Consider the following 27,290-nt stretch of genomic DNA (forward strand, 5'->3'; position numbering starts at 1 on the left):
TGAAGATGTTCAAATGTGCTTATCTAAGACCTGGGCCCATGAAACAACAGAAAATTGATTTCAGAGGGGCTTTGAGAGGCAGCTGTTAACATATGATGGTCATTGGGTTTATAGAACCATTCCCTAGATTGCTCAAGAAATTGGACTATTTCTGAACAACCAGAGTCCCCATGCAAGGAAAGATGGTTCTCTGAGATATCAAGGTGGCTCAAGGAGATTGTGGACGTTTCCAGAGATGCCCTGAGGCCTCAGCTCTCCCACTGTGAACCAAGGCCTGTTTCAAGGAAGTGTCTTGCACTGAAAGGTTACAAGGACACTGTCTGGGGAAGTGAAGGCAAAGATCAAGCCTGAACTAAAGTTGTTCCTAGATGTCCCTTGGATGGCAGGTGTGGATATACTAACCCATCCCTTTGGTCCTGTGTTCATTTTTGGTCTTCTTGCTATCTCTCCCTCACAAACATCTTTTCTTCATGGTACTTCGAAGCCAATGCCTCATTGCAAAGAACAGTCATTAAAACATGAATATCTATTTTATATTAGTTACTTCTCTCCGTGTTATGATAAAATAAACGTGTGGGTGGAGTGGTTTATTTTGGCTCACAGTTTGAGGGTTCAGTCCAAGAAAAGCATGGGGGCAGGAGTGAGAGGCAGCTGGCCATACACTTTATCTGTAGTCAGGAAGCAGATAGTGATGGATTCTTCATGCTCAACTTAAATTCCCTTTTATTCAGTCCAGAACCCCAGGCTGTGGAATGGTGCTGGCCACATTCGGATAGATCTTCTTGCTCAGTTAAATCTTTCTGGAGGTGTGTGTCTCCTTGGTGATTCTAAATCCCGTCAAGTTGACAATAAAAATGAACCACCCAGGACTTGAGGCCCCTAAAGGTTAATGTGTACTTGTGATTTGGAACTTGGTTGACTCCCAAGGACAAAGAGTGTCCAGAGTTGAAGTGAAGAGACTGCGAGTGACCACTAGAGTTATTTTTAAATGTCAACAATTTGGATTGCAGGCCACGGAGAAGGTTTAGATTTCTTTGTCTACTTTGTGACTATGGATAACAAGTACCACAGAGCAGCTGCCTGATTGGACGAGTGGGATGGGAAGACGGGGGAAGAGCTGGGTAAGGAGGGGGATCGATATCTCTAGAGTCTACTAAATGGAAATCACTTCCTTTATTCCTTTTGTAATTTTTTTTCATTGGCTAAACAAAGCATAGAATCTTCTTCTGTCTTTTATAAAGCCCCAAACAGGTAGGTGACCTCATCAGAATTCTCAGAAGTGCTCAGCAGTGTGTCTGACAAGGGAGTGCATATCTCGTTCTCAGCTGTATGACAGGAATCAGCCATATGCTTCCTTGTGTTGAGGCATGTATGGCTCCATCTGAGCTTTATCCTGAGATATTCAAATGGCTTCTTTCACATGTCTTCTGTTAAGTTTAATGCATGTCCTAACTTGTACCAAGCTGGCCTTGGTCAATGCACCCACAAAAGCCAACTCCCAAAGCTTTATTATTATTATTATTTTAATGATAACAGTTGGAGCAGGTAGAGGAGAAGGCAGGACACTCAGGAGCCAAGCCATTTCTCAAAGGTAGACTTCTCTAGATTCAGAACTAGGACATACGGGGCTCATCCGGATGCACAAGCAACTCACCCACATTGCATTGCTGATTACACTGCAAGGTCTGAGATTGAATGAACCTGACTGCAGCCATCCCCTAAAGAGGCAAGGCAACCAGATGGGTCCTGGATCTATTAATGAAATTGATGTGGAATGAGAGGCAGCTGGCTTCTCACCTCTCCAAGCATGGACCCTGAGCACAAATCCCAGGTTTTCAGCCGTGTTCCAGCCCTGGGTCTGCTCCCTGATGCAGTGACATCATTCTAGGCTCAGTCTGGGTATGAGCCACCAAAGTCCTCTTCTTCTCTCTACTTCTTCAGGAGGACGGTAGGTGTCTGGCAGGGGCTCCTCGATTCCTGAGACAGTCTTCACATATATGTGACCTTCTTGGGTGCCTCGTGGGTTCATTTCATGTGTGGGTGACCGCCTAGGATTCTTGAGAACACATACAGATTTTTAAAATGATATAGCAAAGACTCCAGCTTCTGGCTAAGATGAACTCAAACAACCATATTGATCCTTAAATGGAAACAGCAAAATTCAGACCAAATATTTGAAACAATGGTTGGCAAGACAGTGGGAATCGGGAGAGTAAAGACACTGAACCTTGAGGGGCAGGAAATGAGTGACAGTTGCCTGAGCTTGCTGTCTTCAAGGGGTTTTCAGGCCATGCAATTATTGCAATTGTCTCTCTGGCTAATTATTGTTGGCAGACTGTCTTCATCTCTTAACTTTTAATCTATTAAAAGTATTTATATTTAGAAAGTGTTTTGTGGTTTTTTATAAAGTTGGGTATGCTTTACAGGCAACCAGACTCTCTCTGCCTTGTAAGTGGAGCTACTTAGGCTATTTATATCCAATATGATCATTGATCTGGGTGGATTCGAACCAACTCTCTTGCTTCTCTTTTGCACTTGTCCTACGTGTTCACCCCTTATTGTTCCTCTTGGGCTTCGTCCCCTAGAAACTTTAGAACCTTTCTACGTTTATTGAAAATGTGTTGGGATTTATATCACAAATATATTTATTTTAATTTAAAATTCTCTATGTGTATGAACATTTTGCCTAAATGTACATGCCTGGTATCCAAGGAGGTCAGAAGACTGCAGATATCTTAGAATTTGAATAATAGGTCATTGTGAGCTGTCAGGTGGGTGCTGGGAACTAAATCCAGGTCTTCTGAAAAAGCAGGAAGTGCCTTTGACTGCCGAGCCTTCTCTCTCTCCACAATTACACTGACTATAGAGATGCTGACAGTACCAGGAATCTGTGGTGGCTGACAGCTTTGTGCTGCTGAGTCTTTCTATCCAGGACCACAGTATATAACCATCATAACTTAGCTATCGTTGAATGTCTTCCACTAAGTTTTATTATGTCCATGATAGGATTAGACGTTTGATCAGATTTCTTCTTTAGCATCCCGTGTATTTTATTACCACTGTAAAATAGGATTTTATAAAATTCCCTTTTCTAACTGGTAGCTATTAATATTAAGAAATACATATTGCTTTTGAATTTTTTCAGTGCTGGAAATCAAACCTAGGCCTTTGCTCATACAAAGTGGGTACTATACCTCAAAGCTAAAGACCCTATGTATTGTTTTTATATACAGTAAACATATTTGACTATTTTTCTAAGTCCAATAATTTATCTCTAGGTTATTAAGTTTTTCTATGTTGACAGTCACATATCACCTATAAATTATGATTTTACTTCTTCCTTTTCAATATTGTATTTGCTTTATATATATTTATATTTGTATATATATATATTATATTTGTTTATATTTCCTTTCAGTGTTACATTTTCCTGTCCCATTGTGTAGGTTAGGACCTAAAGTCCAGTGCTGAATGTACATGATGGACATTCGTGATTGATTTCTGATCTTAAAGACATATTCCCTTGGGTGTAACTTTTCTAGTTAAGTTCTTGATCCAGCTTAGCTTTGAAAGTTCATGTCAATGGCTGGGGAGAAATGGTGCTTCCTAGCAAGTGTAAGGATCTGAGTTTGAATCCCTGGTGCCCACATAAAAACCAGATAAAGTACAAGCACCTGCAATCCCGGCACTCTTTCAGAGAGTTGGGAGGCAGAGTCGGGAGAATCCCTGGAAGCTTGTGGGCCAGCATCCACAGAGGAAAAAACAACAAAGAAATCCTTCTTAAGCAAGGTGGGTGAGAAGGACTGACACCTGAAATTGTCCTCTGACTTCCTCTAACATTCCATAGTATAAATACCCAAACACACCCATGTGGACTCACATACATTGTACATACACTAAATAAATAAATAAATAAATAAATAAATAAATAGCAGTTTCATCACAAGTTTTAACAAAACCCCATTTTTTCTATTAAGATAGCCACGTATCTCTTTTGTCCAGTAAATAAATTATATTAAGTTGATTTCCATCTCTGCTGCTGCTATAGTAATTTTCAGTGCTGGGCACAGAACCTGCTCACTTTTGCATGCTAGGTCAGCACTTAACCACTAAGCTACAATCCAGCCTCTGATTTTCTAATGTTAAATCAGCTTTGAATTCCTCTCTGGTCAGTAGACACACCCAACGTCTCCTTTGTGCTTTCACACACTTGGTTGCCCTTCCTGCCACAGGGTCTCTCACCTTTATACAAGTGCACACTCAAAGCCCCTTACATTGCTACACTTTCAATCACTCGCAGGGATTATAATCAAAAGTGCTTACCTCGGATATTTTGGGATTGTCATAGAGTTCCGAAATTTCACAAGGTATTTCAGTCTCCTAAAATGGTTAAAAGTAAATACACAAATAAATAATAAATAAATGTATGTATGTATGTATATGGAGGGCCACCGCTGTAACCATTCAAATCCTTGAGTTTTAACATATCAGAATTGCCAGAAGCCTTTGAAACAAAGCAAGCACACATACAAGAGCCCACCTCAAGCAAAATGAACAGATAGACTCAAGAAGCATCAGTCCGGGCCTGGCATCGGGAAGAAGTGAGCAGGAGCAGACATGAAACCAGACTGGCCATGAGTTGACATGTGTCCTCTGTACTCTACTTCCACAGCAACGTATGTGTAGTTACAGCAATTCCCCTGTGCACTTGCAATGGTTTCAGGTACCAGTTGCCACTGGGGATATTAAGATGTTAATGGAGCTCCCAGAAGCCAAAAGTTTTAAATGCCATCTTGAACAGAGTGACAAAGTCTTGAGCCACACTACCTCATCCCACCCCCTTGCTCAGTGTCTCCATGCCACGTATACTTCCCACCTGTGAGAGTCGACAGAGAGGTCAAGAGACTTCATTCACGTTTATTGTTCTATTTTAAGTCATTCCCTTTTATTATTAATTAAGGACGTTAATCTATCAGAGTGACTAATGTATTGCTATCATAGTTTGGTGTGTGTAGTACATATAGGATTTAGTAAGGGTCAGAGTGTTGAGTGACCAGTAGATGGTCTTGACTACTAGATGACCCTTTGTGAATGATATGCAGGGGACTCTGTGTGTGTGTGTGTATGATAATATATATGTTAAAAGTATATATATACATATATATGTGTATATATACATATATGTATGTATATGTATATATACTTTTATCACATATACATGTATATGTATATATGTATATATACATGTATATATACACATATATATATACATATATATATATACACATATATATATAAAGTATGTGTTGTGTTGGGAGTGCAGCTCAGTGGTAGAGTACATGGAAATACTTGGGACATCCTGGGCTTGATCTCCACTACCACAAACAATCAAACCAAGCGTCCCTTACCCTGCAATGTTTTTGGAACAATGATACATTCTATCATCAGGCATTCATTCATTCATTCATTTATTCATTTTTGTTTTTATGTGTTTGAGTGTCTGCCTACATATGTATGTCTGTATGACACATACATGTGGAGGCCAAAAGGTGTTGGATCCCTTGTGACTGAAGTTACAGGTGGTTGTGAGCTACCATGTAGGTGCTGGGAACAGAACCCCAGCTCCCTGAAGATGACCAGTATTCTTAACCACTGAGCCATCTCTCCATCACTAGAAACTTCTGATTTAAAGAGCACCAAAAGTTAAACTATTGCCTGGATAAATAATGTCACCATTGCCCATAATGCTTCTTAATGTTTTTCCAGTTTACAGCTTGTCAGTCCCTATACTATAATGATAGTTATTGCCCATTGTCGTCAGCCATCCTTATAGTGTTCCTATCTCTTAAAATAGGGAGTGCATACATTGATGGCTAGGTTTCATTATTGTTGTTTGTGGTGCTGGGTTTGAATTCCTTACATATTTTAGGCAAGCACTGTATGCAAGCACTGTATGGAGAATAATATCCCCAACCTGAGAGGGAAGTTTCGTGACACTTTTTATAGCGCTGAACTAACCAAGGCATAGAAGATGTTGAGTCACCTGTCCAGGTTCACATAAGTCATAGAATTTAGAGCCTGGTTTGGAAGCCAGGCTTTCTATCTCCCTATGTTAATATCTATCAATATAAAATCAGCCATGATTGTTCATAAGTAGAGAGTGAAATTGGAACCCAGAGGCCATTTGACACAGGTATATCCTAATGTGAAGCCTTGTTGGACAGGATGTTAGGGGTACAGCCTCTTGTAAGTCAAGCCCGTTTAGACACAGGAGTGGGCAAGGCTATGGTCTTATCATACTTCTCCCATTGACACTTCATCCCTCTTTGTCACTTGTCTTCTCTATGTTCTTACCATCTAATGATGAGACTTGTGCCCTTCCCCTTCCTCGGTGTAGACGACACCCCACTGCACAGACATATGTTTGTATGGCACCAGTCATCGCTCTCCGTCCTATTTTTTGCTAGCCCAAATGTCATCTTATTGCCAGAGATTTGCTCAAGCAACCAGGGAGTTATGTACAAATCAGCTCTGCCTGAAGCTACTGACAAAGGACATCACAGAGCAGAAACCTTTACTGCCTTGTCCTCAGAAACAGCACAGGTCTGACATGCTTGTGCCAGACAGAGGCCAGTGCACTGAGGCACCGATTCAAGCTATGCATTCACATGCCAAGAAGCAGCCATCACCTCGACGGGCTCATCCATGGTTCTTCTTCGCTGGATCAAAGTAAACAGCAAAGCCACCAGCAGGGCTGTGGCCAGCAGGGATGGGATTCCTGCTGCTAGTCCAATAGAGGGACCACAGTCCTGTCACAGAGAAATAAAATGGAGTCAGAAAAGCCCAGATTTTTCAAGAATAAAGGATACAGCAGTCATTGTAGCACATGCCTTTAATCCCAGCATTCAGGAGGCAGAGACAGGTGGATCTCTGTGAGTTTGAGGCTGGCCTGGTCTACAAAGCAAGTCCAGGACAGCCAGGACTGGTTTTGTTTGTCTCAACAAACAAAACAAAATAGAGGAAACACTCAGTGATTAAAATAAACAAACAAAAAAGGTGTGTGGGCCTTGGCTGCACTGGAGAAATGAAATATTTCAAAAGGTATGTGTACCGTATCTGACTGATGACTTGCTCTCCTAGGATCTAAGGGATCTAATTTATATAGTTTAAGTCCCTTTGGAATGGTGATCATGTGCTAGAAAAATGAACAACTGATTTTAATAGAGGCCTTATAGGACAGAAGCACAAACTAACCTTCAGAAGAAGAGAAGCCAAGGTATTGTTCAGAACCATGCTCGCCTTCAGTCTGAAAAAGTCAACGCTTTTTTTTTTTTCCTGTAGAGATTTACAACTAGCCAAAGTGCAGAGGACGTGTGTCTGTGGAGTGCTTGGTTGTAACTGTGATTTCTATATTTTATCTCCTCCCCTGAGGCTCAAGGGATGTTTCAGAAGAGTGGAGAGAAAATGTAGAAGGGACAGAAGTCAAGAGACACCAGGGAAAATCAGTGTCTGATGCTCAAGACAGGAGCACCCCACACATGAGCTCACGACGACTGTGCTGTCTGCACAAGATCAAGCTAGTCAAGGGTCTAGCAGAGCTTGGGGTGGTCCACACGAGATCCCATAGCTGGCTGAGGAGATGCTGGCAGCTAATGGCTTTCAGCAGAGAGAGAGAGCCAGTTTTCTCTGGAGGTTTGGTCCCTGGTATGTTGGCTATACTCCAGTGGTTGGCTCCAGAACTATGTGTATAAGGTCATCACGAATTGGATTTAGCAGTTATTTAAAAAATTAAAAAGACATGAGGTTCCAAGGGGGATGCAGGGGAATTTAAGGGGAGCTGAGGTTGAGAGTGGGGGATGGACATATTGAAATACATTGTGTGCACTTACAACATTCTAAAAAAACAAATAAAATATTATATTAAGAAGAATAACCTAGATAGAGAAACAAAAAGTCAGTGCTGTTCATACATCCCAGGTCATCTGTTATTATTTTGAAAACATTTATATTGGGTGCATGATCCAGCTTTCAAGTGTCCACTTTGACCTGAATGGTAAGAGATATGCTGGTAGCACCAAAAGGTTTTAAGGTTGCAGATTTTTCTGGAAATACTAAAGACAATATGCAAATTCTTATAACTATGTAACAAGTATAACACTAGCAGGGTGCAATTTTAGGAAGGCATAAAAACATGTGTCACAAATACATGGAATAAGGACTGTTTGCAGAATGTCATTTCACATATAAAACTGATGCTCAGATCAAGACCTAGAATTCTGTCCACCTCCTACAGGTGACCACCATCCTGAAGTCTATCACTGTAGATGCGTCTTGTCTGGTTTCCAATATATGGATGCAAACATAGGTATGGACTCTTCTTTCCCTGGCTGCTTTTCTTCATGATCTGTGAATTTGCCTGTGTGTGTTTGTTTGCTTACTTACATTTTATTTACTTAATTATTTATTTAATGTGTATATATGTGTGCCTTATGTATGCAGGAGCCTTTGGAGGTCAGAGGAGAGCATAAGACCCTCAAGAACTAGGTGACAGGCAGTTGGCAGTTACCATGTGGATGCTGGGAACTGAACAGGGGTCTTAGGTAAGTGTTCTTTACTGCTGAGCAGTCTCTCCAGCCCCAGGGCCTGTGGTTTCAGTCTTTCTGTTGTTTTGGGGCAGGGGTGGTCATGGGAATAATTATTGAGTCTAGTCCTGGACTTGAGAATACCTCATAAGTCAAACTTTAATCCTCGCAATGAATGCAAGAGCTAGGAAGAGCACTGTCCCCTCGTGCTGTGGACAACAGAACCAAGGCTTGGTTGTGGGAGTGGACACTTACTGTGGCTTTGGCACTTGTGGTAACTGGAGAGGAAGTCTGTGTGAAAGGAGAATATGTTTTATAAGAGAACAAAATTTGTTGAGTACACATCATGCAAAGCATCCTGTCAACCATGAAGTCAAATTCCTGAAGAACACCTTTCCTTTAACCGATTAACAGCAGCAACTGCTAACAGAGCCTTGAATGGCTGCTTCCCAAGTAAGAATCAGACTGAAATTAGGCTGCGAGGAAGATGAATTCCAAAAGTCAAGTGACATCGCCACTATCTACCCGGCGAGTCACCGTAATACATTCTACATCTCCTGTCTCTGGCTTTCACACTGGGCCAGCACACTTCAGTCCGCTTGTCCCCACTAGGAGAAAATATAAACACTGTACTTCATAAGGAAGCTCCTAAGGAAGTCATGTCTGCTTCCAAATACACAGTAGAGCAAGTGGCACCTGCAGATCATCCATGGGCCTGGGTTGCACCCACACTGAACAGTATCTTACATCATTCTGGTTGACATCTCAACTTGAGGAAGGAGAGGTGCTACCTGACATTCCCGTCTGAGGTAGTTCAAGTGCATCTCTGGGAACAAAGCATCACATGAGCAACTGTGTACCCTGTTACATGGAGTCCCCCTGGGTCCTGAGGCCTCAGTGGTAGGATACTGGCCCATAGTACATGGGATTCCTATTACGATAAACAGGGAAATGTTAATCGTGGGTTGGAGGCTTACTCTGCCTACAGTGGGAGACTTCTTCCTCTGCACAGAAGCTGCAGGATCTCATCTTGCTTCACCAGCTAAAACAGGGTAAGCAGTGGCTAAGGGGATAGCTCAGTGACTAAGCTTTAGGACCAGAGTTCAGATCCCTAGAACCCATGTAAATGTCTGGTGGAAGTCATGACTTCCCATAATTTCAGGTTCAGACGGCAGAGAAGGGATTCCTAGAGCAAGCTGGATAGTGAGACTAGCCATATCCATACCAGCAAGCTCTGGGTTTGATTGAGAGACCTTGCATCAATGAATAAGGTTCAAGAGTCATGGAGGGTGATTCCTAACATCAACAATGAGCCTCCACATGCACACACATGTGCATGTACATACACAGACACATGCCCATGTACATACAGAGCATGCATACACATTAATGCATACCACATATACAGACATGAAAATGGAAGAAAATTAAATAAAAGAGGGACAGTAATAGCTACCTCTGGGGATTTTAGGGATCACATGAGCACCGCAATCACAACCTTATGTCATCCCTTTAAAGCATGCACAGTACTAGTTGGGTCTATTTTTATTTAATCCTCTTAGTGACCTTGATGACCACAATGGCCAGGGATAAATCTAACCTGAACTTGAGCATTTGAACTCCAGAACAGGCCTGTTTGTCCCCTCACAGATGGTGGCAGCATTGTCTGTTGTTCATGACATGACTACTTTCACAAAAACACAACCCTCCACACTCTCATATCACTGGGATCCTACAGTGTCCTGGTATAAAGTATTGTCTCTCTGAGGACCTTGGGAAAAGACCACTATTACTTCAGGTAAGGCATTCTATCTTCAAAGTACAGAAATTTACTTGGGTTTGTTAGGGCAAAAAATAAAAGTGTATCAGGCATCGTGGGGTACACACCTTTAATTTCAGCACTTGGAAGGTAGACCTTGAGTTCAAGACTATCCTGGGCTACAGGCAAAATCCAGTTTCTAAATAAATAATATTTTTTTCAAGACAGGATTTTTCTGTGTAATAGAGCCTGGCTGTCCTGGACTCACTTTGTAGACCAAGCTGGCCTTGAATTCGCAGAGATCCACTTACCTCTGCCCTCTGAGTACTGGGACTAAAGGTGTGCACCACCACCACCTGGCTCTAAACATATAATTTTAAGGGAGTTAACACCTAGAACATAGAGGAGCCCAAGGGCAGGTGAGAAGCTGGCTTCTCTAGATCCTGCAGGTAGGGGAGAAGAGCTTGGGGTGAGGCATCCCTCTCTCCATCTCTCTCCTAGGCAGCATGGCCACCTTCCTGTTTATGCCTGTTTCTCCTGATGGGATTTCTGCTCCCATGAGCACCTGTTAGTTGCATGGGTAATGCGTGTGGAGCATCCACTGGGTGCTAGGTTGTCCAAGCCCTTCTCCCATATTGACTGACACACAGTTCACAATACTGAGCCAAGCAGGACCAACATGGCCTCCATTTTACAGATGAGAAGAGTAAGGCACAGTGAGGTGAAATGTCTTGTATAAGGCATCACAGACTTGGCAATAGCTTTACCCACTGAAAATGCTCATTCTTGGTGAGCCCAATCACTCCCTTCCCGAACTCCACACTAAGGAACTAATCTCAAAGACAGATGCAGACAGATATAGTGGCACACGCCCGTTATCCTTGCACTAGGAGGGTTGCAGGCTCGGGGCCAATCAGATCTACACCAGGAACTCTTGTCTCAAAAAAAATGAAACCACAAACAAGTCTCACCTATAATGATGTCCATCACATGTCATTCCCATCTGGAGCTCATTATATAAACAAATCTCTTGAAGACTAACGTGTGACTATCCTCTGTTGTGGTTATAAATACTGATGGGAAATATTTAAGGTACAAAATTATGAGTAGGGTAAGAGCATGCAGAAGGAAGAACAAGTCTGAGTACTGTAAAGTCAGACAGCAGGGGGCGCTGCTGCATGTGTAAAGTCAGACTACAGGGGTTGTTGCCTGTCCCAGTGTTTTCTGTTGATGGAAATTTAGCGATTTGATTTTCTTTTTCAAAATGTACATTTATACTTGTTGTTGTTGTTGTTGTTTAAAAACACATAGGGTGGAAAGAGAGAACTGACTCACTCCAGTAAGTTATCTTGACTTCTGTACACACATATCATGGCACATGTACACTCATCACACACACACACACACACACACACTAGAGAGGGAGGAAATAATTTAAATTAAAGCAAACATTGCTCAATACAGACTACGCTTTCTAGTCAGTGCACATGGGAGACTGTACATCCTTTGACCGTCAGTGACTTGCCTGGAGACAGGGGTCTAACTACTCTACTTACTGTATTCGATGGCAGTGTAAAGTTCAGTGAAAAACTCTGCAAGAGAGAAAAAGAACATTAAAACTCCCAGGAATGGTTAGCAACCTCCTGAACCTCTGCCTCCAAGCCATAGCAACCCTCCAAGCCATAGCAACCCATAGCAACCCATAGCAACCCGGGGAGGAAGATGCACTGAACCCAGAGATGGGCCCCACCAGAGCCTCTCAGTTCCCAGTCTCAGAACAGTCAGTACAGGAGCTGGGGTGGTGGAGAGCTGTCCCCACAGTGGTGAGTCTTTTCTTCTCCCTCTCCAGCTCCCCAGCCAGGAATAGACTGAAGAGTTCACCAAGGCACTGTAAATTGACTTTTCCCAGAATGCCTTTGGGGGGGGGAGGATTGTGAGAATTTAGAAGTACTTAGTTCAGTTTTCAGCATTGAGCAGATCAGCTGCCCCCAGTGGAATGGTTTAAGCCCTGACTATTAATCACCTTACCGGGAGAGTTAACCAGAGAGAGAAGATGCTGGGAAGCGGGGGACATTCCCAAGTTTGAGCTGAACCAGTCAGGGTTGCAGAGTTGAACTTAACCCAGCCGTCTCTGGGATCCTTTCTGTACCTGCTTACCCTTCCCAATTGTGCACGATCAATATATAAACTTTGCACCCCATCCCCCGACATACTAAATTCCTCACAGATGCCTCTTATTAGGGTCAGATCCTGGCAAGGTCTCCAGCAGCCCCTTTCTGCTCCCCCATCCCTCCCCATTATCCCAGTTTGGACTGATTGACACTTATGTTTTTTGTTTTTGTTTTTGTTTTTTAACAGTATCAGGTTCCTTCCCTGCTGCTGGGAGCAATGGGTGGAGCCTGTCATGGCTTAGCCAGTGGCCTTCCCTGGCCCTGTTTCTTCTTTCTACCTTCTGGACTTTCATTTGTCCTCATTCCTGGTTCCTGGCTGAGGCCTCCTCTAGTCCTCCTTCTGTCTCCCAGCTCTTGAGCACCCGTGCAGCACCTCCAGACTGGATACGTTACTCAGTCAGCAAACATTCGCTAAGTTTTCATATTAAATGTTTTCCAATTCTGGCCCCTCGAAAGGGGCACTTGTACTCAGGTGAGGTCAGGTGAAATCTTAATTAGTCAGATAAGACTAGAGCCTGTGATTGGGCAGTGGAAGGAGGGGGCGGAGCTGAAAGTTTTAGGTGGGGGGGAGAGACAGAGAAGAAGACAGGAGAAACAAGATGGAACCTGAGGGAGAGGATGATGAACGAGAATCACATGACCTTAGGATCCATAAGTAACTGGGGATTTCATAGATAAGACTACTGAGTGATGTAGGGCACATCTGTCCAGTCTAGGTGTGCAGTTTACATCTGTATCAATTGAGTTTTGAGTTCTTTGTGTGGGCATTTTGAGGATTGAGGATTTGCTGTTATAAATCTGGCTGATAAATTAATTACAAGCTTCTGGAGTTTCCATTTTATGGGGTTAGAAGATTAGAGCCAGCGGGGCGGGTGGCCTGGGAAGTGGTTTGGCAGCAGCTTCCCATGTGGGTGGTGAAATAATGGAAAAGATTAAAGCATCCCAAATAACACAGGAGGCCTGAAGTGCCTCAAAGTGCAACAGAGTTCATGGCACAGGAGAGAGAGAGTGGCCAAGGACTCACGAGAAGTCACGGCAAGAACAAGTGAGAACAGTTTCAGCTCCTCTCTGAAAACAGGCATCTTGTTCTGGTCCTGGGTCCAGATCAGAGAGCATGAGGCCAGGTCCCGATCACAGAACCCCACAAGTGCAAAACCAAGAAAATCAACTCAACTGTGAACCGGAGATCACATGGGCTAAGGAGTGGGAGCTTCCCGACTCCACCCCAAAGACTGGATCCTTTATTAAGATGGCCCCAATCTAGTTCATACATCACAATGCTGACTTTGCCCACTGCTCCACCACTTGGTAACAGTGCATTTTCCCTTAACAAGGGAAGCTCCCAAGGCCCAAGCATGGCAGTGAGTCCTCACACAGCTAAGTCAGCTGTCACCAGTACCAGAGTTCTCTGATGACGCTTCCCTAACAACCCACAGGGGTTCCCTGCAACACCTCGGTTTCTGCAGGTGAATCAACAAACTTCTGGACTGCTAGAGCCAGGGTAGCACCTGAGTCTCTAAGGCCAGGGCTCCTTGCTGCCCTTCATGCTGATGACACCCGAGCCTACAGGTGCCCAAGGACACTCGCTGACCACCGTGGTTATGCAGCTGTTCAGACTTATCTCATTAGTAGTGATGTCAGGGGGCCGCAGACAAAGCTGCCTTTGGAGGAGATGGAGGAGAAAGGCTGCAAACAACAAGCGGGCCTTTGCATGCGTTGTTTTTTTGACATTCGGGTGACGAAGATTTTGGCCAATTTCAGAAAGACTTTCATATTTTGTAGAAACAGTGTCATGCTGTCACGGTGAGGAAAAGATGGCACAGAGCCCTCTAGAGATGCAGCTGGCAGGAGCGGGTGGTGCTGAGGCAACCCTGGGCTCCGAGCCACCTGATCTGGGTGTGGATACAGCCTCTGACACTTTGAAGTTGTCGGGTCTTGGAGAAGACGAACTTTTGGGTCTCCATATCCCCACAGCCCCCTCTATCCTGCCAGGCTCAGTTTTTCCATTCTGGAAAAGGGTACTATTCATCCTGCTTACTTCCCAGGAAGAGCCCAAAGGACACACTGTCTGTGGCAGCTCCTCCTAGCCTGCAAATGTTCTGGACTGATAGAGCTCACATGATGCCATGTTCTTTAAGGTCTGTCTAGCACAGAGATGGCACAGGACAGCCACTCAGCAGGTGCTTGTCGGGTGGGATTGTTAGCATCAAGCACCCATAATAAAGAAAACAAATTGTCTATCAGTGCCACAGCTATAGATTGTTTCTAAGGGCCCTTGTGTTGAGGTGTGGTCTTTTGCTATGTACTGTAATATAACTATTGGTCCCCAAGGCCTGGTTGCCCCCCAGGGAATGAGAGAATCTGCACATAAACAAAGTGATGCTTATGTGACCTTTCTTCTTAATTTAAAACTATTGGTTGAATAAAGATGTGGACAGCCTGTAGATGGACAGAATAGAGGGAGATGAGGGGGCGGGGGCTGGGGGGAGGGACCAGAGAGAGTGTCAGAGGAGGATGAAGAGAAAGGGAGAGAAGATGGAGAGAAGATAAGATGCCATAGGGTAAGTGAGTCACGGAAACATGGCCATGAGGGCTGGCCAGTTGGAGTCAGGAACGACACAGATGGAACATGGCAAATCATATCCTGGGGTTATTGGCAGGAAAGTAGACATTGTAGCATAGAGGGTAGATATCTGCCCAGCTCTAATGCTGCTTATTATAAATATAAAAGTTGACTGTCTGTTATCTGGGAACTGAATAATCTAAGGTGGGGTAGAAACCCTAATTTGAGATTAAATTTTTACTACAACACCCTTGGCCTCTTCTGTGGCTGAGTTTCCCTCATGAGTTTACTACTTATGAAGGGAAAGAGGCAGCAGACAGTGACCGCCACGGACACTGCTCTGAGACTTCCCATGAGGGCGGTGCTATTATCCCCGAAGCCCAGGTGAGGATACCTAGCCCAAGGTGAGTTTCCTTCCAGAGGTCAGTGGTAAATACTGGGTTCGGTTTCAGGTCTTCCTAACTCCTGTGCCGCCTCATCTCTTCTCTTTAAATCCCATGTGAGGTCAGCGGTAGTTGCTTATGGTATATGCCCTTCAACATAATGTCCTCCAAGCTGTGACAAACCTCCTTGGAATCTCCTCAGTAAAGGCTGGATAATATTCAGCCAGGAGTATTATATGCACACACATTTATACATACACATATATACTGAATATATTCAATATAAATATTCTACATCTATCCATACACACATATAGAATATATTTAATGTAAGCACTCCATATTTATACACACACACACACACACACATATCGAATGTATTTAATATAAGCACTCCAGGTGCTCATCCACTGTCAGTCACCTGTGTTGTTTTTAGGGAAGTTCACAGATTTTAGTGGCATGGATCCAGAAATGCTGTAGGACATAAACTCTCACAACGTACCCTTTAACAACTCGAACTTGGCTCACACTGACTCGGACGTTATCATATTAATGAGAGAGTCGATCCCATATCTCAACCCATCTGAGACACTCTGCCAAAACAAATCTAATTTCCAGTAATGAGGCACTAAATAAGCATGATTTGGCAAGAGTTTGGTATATATGTATATATGTGTTATTTCTCCTAGAATAAGTAGAAAAAAATAATTAGGGCTTATAAACTAATGTTTATAACCAAAGCCATTCTAATTTTTAAATTGTACATAATATACTATATTTATTATGTTACATACGATTACATTCCTTTATTCTACATATTATACACAAGGCCATTTTCATTTACGTATATAAGGTACTTTAAGCATGTCCTGCGGCCCTACTCTCCTCCCCTTTCACCACTTCCAGGCAGTTTCATGTCTACTTTTAAGCCTACACACACACACACACACACACACACACACACACACACACACACACACGTATATATATGGAGAGAGAGAGATATGATTTTATGTATCTATAAAGTCTAGAACGCATGCACACAAAAAAGGCCCCCTGATTTTCCCCTTGATTTAACAAACTTCCTGGCCAAGTCACAACCAGACACGCATCACACGTCAGTAAGAAAAGGTGGAGCCCACACTGCCGAAAAAGCAGCCAGCAGAAGACTGAAGGAGGACAGATGAGATTGTGGATCTGAACCCAAGGCTTCCTTCCTCCAGGAAATGAAGAGAGTGAACCGCCTCTCCTGTATCCCCGTGGGAGGAAGAAAAGCTGAGCATCAAGGAAAAGGTGAGCTCAGTCCATATTGGATGAGAATCTTTTTTAATTAATATTTTTCACCTAGAAAAATAATGAAAAGCCAAGCTCCAAGACTTTGTTGCAATAATATAAGTTATATATGTATATGTGTAACAAATAATAAGTTACATGTATTGACCTGGGAGACTTGAACCCTAAAGTCTTGGAATTGGTTCACAGTGAGAGAAAGGCCAGGCTGAGAAAAGATGCTAACTCTTACTTACCATCTCTGACAGGCTCCCTGGGCAAGCTTCTCTCTCACTGGCACTGGTGTTCTGTGTCTCCCATTTGTAGGACAGCAGCTGGGAACGATGGGAGGCAGGGCTAGAGGTACTCCCAGGAAAGCCCTTGCCACACCATGTATGGTCAGGGGTGTAGCCAAGCCCTCAGCTGATGAGCATCCCCTGCACACTGCATGTGGCCCCAGTCTTGTCTTCCTTCTCTTTGACTTTATTTTCTGTCCTTGTTACTTTGCAGCAAAAGAAGCCACAAGCTGGCCCGAGAGCTTGGAGCTCTGGCAGCTGCACTCATTAGAAGCAGTGGGTGTCGGTGCAAAGGGATGGCTCTGTAGTTGAGATCGCACACTACTCTTGCAGAGTGGTGTTCCAACCATTCCCTTTGGACAACTCACAACAGCCTGTAACTACAGTCCCAAGGGACCCTGCACGTTCTTCTGACCTCTGAGGACACAGTCACACTACACAGTGTGTGTGTGTATGGGGGGGGGGGAATGTGTAGAACAAGAAGTCTGAGGTGAACTGCTCCATCCTCCAGCAGTCAGGCGTCACACTAAATACATCCCTAACCATGACGTGGGCAACGTGACATCCGTACTAGCACAAGAAATGGCTACCTGAGAGGTACTGAGGCTACTCTACACGAGGCAGGATTTTGGCCACGACAATGAACAGCACACTCAGCAGCCCTGGCCAGCCTGGTGACAGGTTTGACTTCCAGCATGACACACTCAGCAGTCCCTGGCCAGCTTGGTGACAGGTTTGACTTTCAGCTCTCATGCCTTGCCTGAGTGCAAGTTTCCTAGAATTGAGGCTTCATTCATGATTTCTGTCATGAGTTTGCCTCTTAAAATAGTGAGTTGTAGGGCTGAGGAGACAGTTCAGTCAGTAGTGTGCCTGCCTAGCACTGAAGGGAGATAGGGAGCAGAGACAGGAGATCCCACATCGCTGGAACTCACTGACTGGCTTGCCTAACTGAACTGACGTGCTCCAGACCCATTAAGAGACTCCATCTCAAAACCTGAGGTGCAGAGAGATAGAGGAAGCCATTTCATATCAAACTGACCTCTAGACCTCCACATGTGCACACACACAGAGACACACACTCACACACACACGTGCACACATGTGCACATGCACACACGCGAGCATGTACACCACGTGTACGAAAGCACACAGAAATAGTGAATTGATAACAAAAAAAGAATTATAATGAATAGCCTGTTCAGTTCATAAAAAAAAAACACCAAGAAAAGACTACAGATAGAGGTAAAGAGAGGTGGGACACAGAACTGTAGGCTTGCCATGCGTGTTGACTTCCACTTGGTGTGCACTCAGAATCACAGGCTGGTGTGAACACAGGCACAGACTGCAGGCTGGCTGTGCACACAGGGCAGTTTGATGTTACACCAGAAGGGACCTGGAATGCCTTCAATTGGGTGAGCTTTTCAGCACACCTGTATACCTCAATCCCATGGGGGCTTAGAAAAATTTCCAATGCCAAGGCCTTCATCTTTACCTTCAGAGACTCTGATTCACCCTGACCAGAAGGGGTCAGGGTGCTTCCTGGATGCTAATGAATAGTCGGGAGCAGCCACTGTTGTCACCAGTGAGTGTGCAAGGCATCGGATCCCTCTACTGAACATGACCTATGTGGCTTCTCTCTCTTTCTGGGGGCTTCCAAAACAACAGTGAGTGTCTAAACTAAAAATACCGGTATCTAGAAGTCACAGAATCAACATAGTGAGACCCGAATGTGACATCACAGTTGCCTCTGTAGGAAGTGGATACATTTACCCAGCCTCCATCTCTTAATCTATAGATTGGATGGTTAATCAACACAACCATTCCAGGCCAGGCTGCTAAATTTTCTTGCAAGACAGAGTTATAGGTGGACCCAGGAACTTTACCAATAGCCAAGCCAAGAACGACATCCTGTTTCCTGTGTCTTGGCTATGGATCTACAAGGCTACTCAGGTCCTTTCTGGCTGTTTTCACAACGTGCTTACCAATTCCCAACTCTCCCTCTGATGGGTACACCATCTCTTAAGAAGAATGGTTGGCACCTTTAGTTAAGTGGTACCTCAGCTTAAGCATCTTACATCAGGCATTATTGCCTGGATGTAGTGGAATGTGCAGAGAAGAGAGTCAAGGGACCAGGCTCTGGGAGACAGTGGGTTGCTCCTCAGGTTTCAGCAACAGGGATTCCTGGACAGTCAGTCTCCTGAGGGTGTCCTTAGGAAAGTGTGCTCCAAAATGTCTCACCCATTTGCCAACTGATCAAGACCCTGGTTCTCGAAGGAGAAAGCGCTTGGTCTGGAGTGAGCCACATGAAGGAAGACTGCTTCAGGGTCTCTCCAGTGCATGCTCAGAAGTGGGTTTGCAGACTACACTTGGAAGTGTTAAGCTGAGGAAAGGGGATGTGTGAGGTAAACAGGCCCTCCTTCTCTGGATGGACATATCTACAGATGCTCCATAATGTAGGAGACAGTTATGCCCAACAGGCCTACTGTAAATTACAAACAGTGTAAGTCAAAACTTCATGGAACATGCTAACCTCCCAAGCCCCACAGCTTGGTAACAATATTACAGTGCCGTTTTGCCAACACTTGTGACCACATGGTGTCATGAAAGAGTATCTTACTACATACTGCTTGCCTAGTCCAAAATGAAAATTAAACATTTGAAAGCATGGCTTCTACTGAATGCATATCATTTTATACTATTGTAAGGTTTTTCCCCCAAACCCTGTTTAGTCTAGTCTTTGTAAGTTTGGGGTTTCTGTATTGGGCCAGAGAGGCATCTCCTTAGAAGCAGTAGAAGGAGTGCCCTTAGTGAGGTTGGGGACTCAAACTCTTATTCTCTGATCATTTACATTTTCCAGTATTTAAATCCAGACACTCTAGTCAGACCAATGATTGTCTAAATGCTAAGTGGCTGCCTAGATTGGGAGAATTCCATATGCTGGGCATCTCATACACAATGGGGTACCTTAGACAGATGCTTGTGGTACCTGTCAAGTCCAAGATCAAGATCCAGCAATGTTGGTGTGAGAAGGGTCCATGTCTGGTTCATGGACAGCCATGTCTTTGCCTTGCTCGTATGGTGAATAGGGAAAGGGAACTCTCATTTCTCAAAGACTCATCCCCTAAAACCATCACATTGGGGCCAGGATTTCACTGTAACACAAATGCAGAACACAGCACCAAATCCACATTCTTTAATGAAGCCATTATTTTTAAACAAGGGTTATCATCTCCCCATATTCTTGCCGACTGGCATTTTACATGAAATGCAAAGTTACTCAAAATAAAAAATACCTTTATATTTATAGATAATGCTTTTCTATTTTTAAAAAAAAAAGAACATTTTTAGATATTTGGAACTTTGATCACAATCTGCAAAGCAAACTTTAAAAAACATCTCTGGCTGCTAAGGGGCCATCGCTTCCCAAACTGTATCAACAATACCAAGAACCCTGAAGAGCAACAGGGCCAAACAGACAGCACATTCTTATGTAGATTTGCTGGTTAACTGTGTTTATGCAATTATTTAAACAGACTGGGAATTTTATGAATACTATGACTGTGTAGAGGGAAATGCTGAGAAAGATACTTTAGAGAAAACAGTGAATACACGGCCTGGCTTCAGCTGTTTGAAGAAGTTTTCCACCCTGGGGGACAGACTCTAGATTCTGCTAACGTACAAGAATAGATCAACCTGGAGTACCAAGCTCCAAATGTGTCCTTACGTCATTTGTCCCAGAGGCAGTTCTTGGGTCTTAGAGCTCCATGACACCCCCAAGCCCGGTCCCACATAAAGGGGACGATAAGCTGAAGGGCTATCCTCAAGCCCCTCTATCCATCCACATGTGACATTTCCAGAAAGACCACTGAGCAATTGAAAGGGCCAAAGTGGGCACCTGGGTCTGTCTGTGGAGTGGACTATTCTCGGAAGCCAGCCTGTGGTTCTTTGCAGGGCCTGTGTCATGTGCAAATCCCTGTGGGCGTTGGCTTCTAGAGGAAAAACTCTCAAGCAGCCCTTGTTGAATCAGAGCCTGTCTTCTGGGAATATGTCACACACAGGCCTAAATACGGGCTTTCATAGGAGCCCCATTGTTGTAGGCTGGCCTCCGCTAAAGCTGTGTGCTTCTGACAACATTCACACTAAAAAGAATTAGCAGTGTGTCACCAGGGTGACAAATGCTGAAACCAACCCCAATTCTCCCCAGATCCTATTTTCCATGTGATTTGCCAATTAGTTACATTTCTAAAGGTTAAAAATACAGAATTTTTATCTGTGTAGAGTGAGATGGGTGACAGATACCTTATGCATCCTGATTTCCATTCCACCCTTGACAGACAAGATAAGGAAAAAATAAAAGCTAATCACGTATACACACATGCACATGTACATGCAACACACACACACACACACACACACACACACACAACCATAGAAGTGGAATCTACCCCAGTGGGCTGATGGGACAAGAACCCTGGCATAAGCTGTCTCTTTTGCCATATGAAGCTCCCTGGGTGTGCCAGCAATCAGGACATGATGGAGGCTGAGGCTTACAGTTCAGAGCCAAGAGAAGAGAGAAGAGGTCTCTCTTTGAAGGGAGAGGCATAAGGTGTGGGGCCAGCACCAGAGTCTGACGATAAGCCACAGTCAGTGGGTTGGCACTGTCTCGATGCCCTGGTTAAGGCGTTGATAGCTGATCCTTACATACATACATACATAGATACATATATACAGACATATATTAATAACAATAATAATACTTGGATGCATTTCTCTCTCATTTCTTCGTCTCCTTCTAGTTTTTGCTCCCAGCACTTACTTCAGTTGGATGTCATCCTCTGATTGGGATATTGTGATTTTTTTTTCTTTAAAGTAGAACCTTTAGCCTTCACACATTCCTTGTTTAAAGTGATGGTCCATCACACAGGGGTTCGGGAGCTCGGGAGCTACACCATCTCTGACAACAACACTCTCCCGCGCTGCCCTGTGTTCACCACCAACCCAACAGGACTTGTAGTTATGTAAACATTATTTTAAAAGTATTCCAACAAATGCTCTTAAAAAGCTAACATACCATAGCTTTTAGCTCATAATGCCCAGAGATGCCTTAATGAAATGCCATTCAAAACTACCTCACTATTTCAATTATACCTTGAGGCATTAAAATTATGTAAACATCACCCTTAACACTTCTCTACAGCAAGTGCAGGGTGTTGAGAATTCTGAGGCCAAGTGGATGGCTGGGTCCCGGTTAACCCCAGCAAAGGTGCCAATGCACTCTAACCTGTCTGGTTACATGTGTGCCACAGACCAACTTATTCCAGAGATGATGGCTCTTACACAACTTGGAATTACTAGTTTTCTTGTAGTGAGATCTGAATTGGTCCTGAGATGGAGTGCTACATCTCACAGATGCTGTTTGAACTGGCTGTCCAGGGGGTGAGGTTTGATAGACCAGGTGCCTTCACAGATGGAGGTTCCTGGAAGCTGGTGGGGAACCCCAGCACAGGTAACATCTAAGCCTCTGAGTGGAGGGATATTGGATGAAGCTGGGTGTCGTCTCAGCAACCTGGGAGTGCTCACTGACAAATGTTCTGCTAGGAGTGACAGTGGGGTTCTCTTTTCTGAATTGGGACTGACAAAAGGGGCACCCCAGAGGACGTAAGGACAAGCAGTGACAGGAAAATGCTCAAGGTCTTCCAACTCCATTACTCGGTTCCCAGGTTGAGCCTTCTCTTTGTGCCCTGGGATGCTACTTAACTATTGGTCCACAGTCTCAGGTTTCTTGATTGGCTTGACTGGGAGAACTACATAAAAGCATTCAGATACACCTGTGAGTAACATCATAGCCACTGCCAATCTTTAATCCTTGATGTCCAGTACTGTCAGAAGGCAGCCAAGTCACCAGCATGGGCTCATCTCATCTATGGAAGCCAGTCCAGAGTTGAGAAAGAGGCAGCTTTTTGCCCCAGGCTGGCCTTTTACCCCAGGCTGGCCTTTTGCCCCATTGGAGCAAAGCTTGGGAACAAGTGTGAAGAAGCGCATCTTGTTTGGTCACTAACTTCAAACTTTGACTTCCTCCAGAAGCTGCAATTGGTAACACCACAGACAGAACCAATGGGCCTCTCTTTCTCCTCCTGTTGGCCAAAGGCATGTACTGTCACCCAGATATATAGTTTCAAGAATGTAGTTTGAGTTTTTGTTGTGGAGAAAAACACTGTACACTGGGGGCTGCTCATTCACAAGTGTTTAAAACATCCTTAATCTCTTTATCTTTCCAGAACTGAGGTGCTACTTTCTCATGTGCAAGGCATCTTGGAACTTGGTGCTGGTGTATCGGGCGTGAAAGCCTTTCTTGTTGATGGTGTCATCCGTGTGGAAGCGAATCATCAGCGAGTCTCCTGCAGAGTAGATTTCCTCTAATGGCTGAGGAAAAGAAAAAAGGAGAGCTGGATTTTAGGTCAATTGGGATTCAGAGGAGGGTGTGCAGAGATGGTGCCTGAGGCTGGCCATAGCTGCCATGCGTTTACCAGATGCTCTGAGAGACATCCCAACAGGCTCCTTCTCAAAGGAAGATACCCTGGGCCCTGCTTTTACAAAGCTGAGCCTACACTCACAGCTATCATATGTCAGGGCACAGGTGGGCCAGGCACTGTGTTGACCACATCCAGATCTCATGCGACACAAACTTCACGGAATCAAGATCATACAGGGTATCAGGACCCACACTCGGGCCTTTCTGACTGTGAAGTTTGTTCCATGGATCTCCTGCTCTGTGATTTTTAACACTGTGATGTGTCTGCCAGAAAACCTGGAGAAAGACCATTGTTCAGTCTACATTCTGTCGTGGCCAACAAGTGGGTGGAGCTGCTACATTTGTCAGGAGGCTTCTGCCAGGTCGTCTGCAAGGTGGGAGCCAGATGCCACGGCCACTGCCTGCCAGATCCTGAGGATGCCAAACAGGGCTACCCACTAATTATGACCTCTAAGGGGATCCTTTAAAGGGAGGTCTCATTTGCTTCTTTCTTTTGGGGAGGACAAAGAAAGAAGGATAACCATTCAAAGACATGATTACTGGGCTAGATGTCTGTTTTATACTAGGAGCAGTGGTGACTCCAGAATGATTTGCATATGCCCAGGCATTGGCAAAGAAGCCTGCATGCTCAGCAAAGACAATGGCTGAAGCCCAGGGCAGATGGTGGAGAGTGTGATGTGTCTAAAAAGCAGCCAGGGCATCGGTCTCACCGGTTCCTATATGCCCACTGAGCACAGACTGTGTGTCCACCCTGAGGCAGGTGCTGGGGATACAGTGAGCCCAAGAAGTGGGCAATACAGAGGAAAGTAATGACCTTGATATTATGTTTATACCAAGAATGATTTGTAATCTTCAAAGACACTTGGTTTTGCTTAGAAGAAGAATCGTAGATAAGCCAGGTGGTGACACATGCCTTTAATCCCAGCCCTTGGGAGGGAGAGGCAGGTTGATCTCTGTGAGTGTAAGACCAGCCTGGTCTACAGAGTGAGTTCCAGGACAGCCAGAGCTACACAGAGAAACTTGTCTTGAAAAACAGGAACAACAACAACAAAAAGAATTGTGAGTATAGGGGATATATACAAATATAATGAATTCATAAAGCCCAGATAAAAATTAAGAGAAATACTCCTTTGAAAAACAGAGACAAAGGCAAAAGAATAAAGTCCTCTTCACTGATAATGTCCTTTGTGTGACTGGAAAACACCTGGCTGCCTCCCAACCCGTCTCTGGGGATTCCCCTTTCCTCTCTGTCCTAGTCAAACAGGCTCCTGGCTGTGGCTCACAGTGGTGGGACTAACTAGGACTCCAGCTCATGTATGCTCTTCACACATCCAGAGGTGGCCTGGACATCCCTCAGACTCACCCCCGAGCCACAGAAGCGGCCGAGCCTGGGTGCCGAGCTGTCATACCCATCGTAGGCCTCCATGAAATCGTAGCCACAGTCAGCTTCCTCCTCAACTTCAAAGGTTCGGAATACCAGCTCCACGCCATAACCATCTTCTGCCACTATCACCCAGTCACAGCGGGCCTGGCTCGGGTAGTTGTTGTCCCCAAACTGGGCATGGGAATAGAGCTCTTTGGTCTGCACTTCAGCCTTCAGTCTGCCCCCACACTCTGCAGCAGAGAGAGAGGACAAAGGCTTACCCTCTCCCCTGGCACCCAGAGTCTGGACATCAGCCCACTGCTTCCCTCCAGCATCTCCACAGTCTGTTGTGTGCCTTTCGGGAAGGGGATAGGCAACCTCACCATCCTACTGTATCAGGAGCAGGCAGAGGCCAGTGGGGCATAGGGCAGGGTTCCCTGGAACATCCAAACTGGCCCCAAGAATGCTGCTGAGAAAGACTAGCTACTCCTTCTTTCCCCACTAATCAAAAAAAAAGGAGCTGATGAGTAGGTTGCCTGACTGTTTGCAGGGATGTGACTGATCTGACTACTTTAAGCCTTGGAGGGACTGGAAGCAGAAAGGGCTCACACTAGTGCCAGGGTATACTGTAATTTGTGGCATCTGCCAGCAGAGGGCAATAAAAGCATATCAGAACTGCAACTGAGCCCAGCAACAGGGAAACCTTAATCTCTATTGAAGGGGACTACACTGTGGGGTTGGGAGTGGAGTGGGGTGAGGTGGGAGGGGAGAAGTCGGGGATGGGGGAACTCAGTGCTGCTCTTGCTGTGGATTGTGGGCAGTTTTGGTTCTTCATCCCATCTGGAGTTGGTTACCAGGGTGGGCCTGGCCCCATCCAACTTGAGTCCTTATTTCTGTCTTTACTTCATGTCTGGCCTGACTTTCAACTCATGAGACATACAATAAGCACAAGAGGGCAAGATGCCTCCTTTCCTACCTGCTGTGCTACCACCAACACCCCTCCATCCCAGCACCTTTCCACCCCACCATCTTCCAACCCTTTACCCCACCATCCCTCCAACCCTTTACCCCACCATCCCTCCAACCCTCCACCCCACCATCCCTCCAACCCTCCACCCCACCGTCCCTCCAACCCTCCACTTCAGCACCCCTCCATCTCACCACCCCTCCAAACTCTCCACCCCCACACCTCCATCTCCTCACCCCAGCACCCAGTGACCTGCCACTTCACAACTGAACTCAACCATTGACAAGACACAGGTCAGAAGGAACTTGGGCAATTTGCACCCAGTACCCCCAGACCTTTCTTCCATTTGCCCTCTGACTGGGGTGACTATAGCCTTGTGGTTCTCAAGCTTTGTCCTGTCCCTTGGGGTATCCCAACACTCTCCCTTTATTAAAATCTGCAAATATGTCCCAAGTATGTCCCATCTCCCCAGAGCGCCTATGTTTATCTTACTTTGCTCTGTGTGTATGCGTTCTCTGTGTGCAGGTATGCATGTGTTGCATGTGCTTGCAGTGTCTGTGGAGGCCAGAAGAGAGTATTGGCTCCCCTGAAACTGGAGTTACAGGCAATTGTAAGCTGTCATGTGGGTGCTGGGAATCAAGCCCAGGTCCTGTGCAAGAGCAGCCAGTGCTCTTAACCACTGAGCCAATTCTCTGATCCAGAGCACCCAGAGCTCCGTCTGAAGGGACAAGAAGGTGAAGTCCCTCCTCAGTGGACCTAAATTCCTGTGGAGGAAGCATAGATCCTTAAGAGGCTAGAGAGGGTCTCATGAAGTGTGTGGTATCTGGCTAAGCAGGGGAATCTATACCTATATATTCCTATTTATAAATATATTCCTATTTAGACATAGGGACTGCCATTCTGTAAGCTCTGAGCCCTGTTTTCTGGCTCTGATTTAAGGCAGTGGGATGGGGCTGGGGGAATGGGGTAATTAAAAAGAGTCATGGTGGGAAAGGGGGCTAATAAACAGAATGGCACTATCCCAGGATCATGACCTGCTCAGTACCACAAACAGAAGCCTGAAGGTTCTTGGTTAGCCTCTGACTCTGCCACAACTGAATGCCAGGACCAAAGGGCCTACACTCCTCACAGGGCTAAGGCTGAAATGGCAGAGTGGAGTGTTCTTCCTCATTGGCCTTCTTACACTTAACAGTATAGGCAAGTTAGAAGCACACACATTTTCTCCCAAAGGACCTGGCAGAGCTACTGACGTTTGGAGTGTGAGGGAAAAAAAAAATGACAAGAAAAAGCAACCTTTTCCAGAAGTGGCCCCTCGAGAGTAAAATGGCTGCTCACTTTCATTCAGTTTTCAGACCTTTGCACTTCACAAGCCAGCAAAATGACACAGTTGAAAAGGGAGAAACGC

The 27,290-nt window shown here is 44.9% G+C and overlaps 2 protein-coding genes across 3 annotated transcripts in view; both read right to left on the reverse strand.

Moving 5' to 3' along the window:
- Positions 1–1,473: 1,473 nt before the first annotated feature.
- Positions 1,474–17,070, reverse strand: Opalin (oligodendrocytic myelin paranodal and inner loop protein). 2 transcript variants are annotated; one of them, XM_076921006.1, is made up of 6 exons: positions 16,985–17,065; positions 11,898–11,933; positions 8,838–8,873; positions 6,690–6,809; positions 4,324–4,380; positions 1,474–2,056 (listed from the first exon to the last, which is right to left on the reverse strand). In XM_076921006.1, the coding sequence occupies exons 1-6, from the start codon at positions 16,985–16,987 to the stop codon at positions 1,880–1,882; spliced, it is 429 nt and encodes a 142-aa protein (XP_076777121.1). In that variant the 5' UTR covers positions 16,988–17,065; the 3' UTR covers positions 1,474–1,879. The 2 variants fall into 2 exon arrangements, with proteins under 2 accessions (XP_076777121.1, XP_076777129.1); XM_076921014.1 differs by lacking the exon at positions 8,838–8,873 and having other exon boundaries at positions 16,985–17,070.
- A 6,241-nt stretch (positions 17,071–23,311) lies between these two features.
- Positions 23,312–27,290, reverse strand: part of Tll2 (tolloid like 2) — a 110,687-nt gene continuing 106,708 nt past the window's right edge. Inside the window, exons 20-21 of the mRNA XM_034516299.2 lie at positions 24,919–25,169; positions 23,312–23,446 (exon numbers count right to left, since the gene is read on the reverse strand). Of these exons, the coding sequence (XP_034372190.1) occupies positions 23,312–23,446; positions 24,919–25,169 (386 nt within the window). The remainder of the gene's footprint in view (positions 23,447–24,918; positions 25,170–27,290) is intronic.

The sequence above is a fragment of the Arvicanthis niloticus genome, chromosome 1 (genome assembly GCF_011762505.2).
Source record: "Arvicanthis niloticus isolate mArvNil1 chromosome 1, mArvNil1.pat.X, whole genome shotgun sequence".
Classification (NCBI taxonomy): domain Eukaryota; kingdom Metazoa; phylum Chordata; class Mammalia; order Rodentia; family Muridae; genus Arvicanthis; species Arvicanthis niloticus.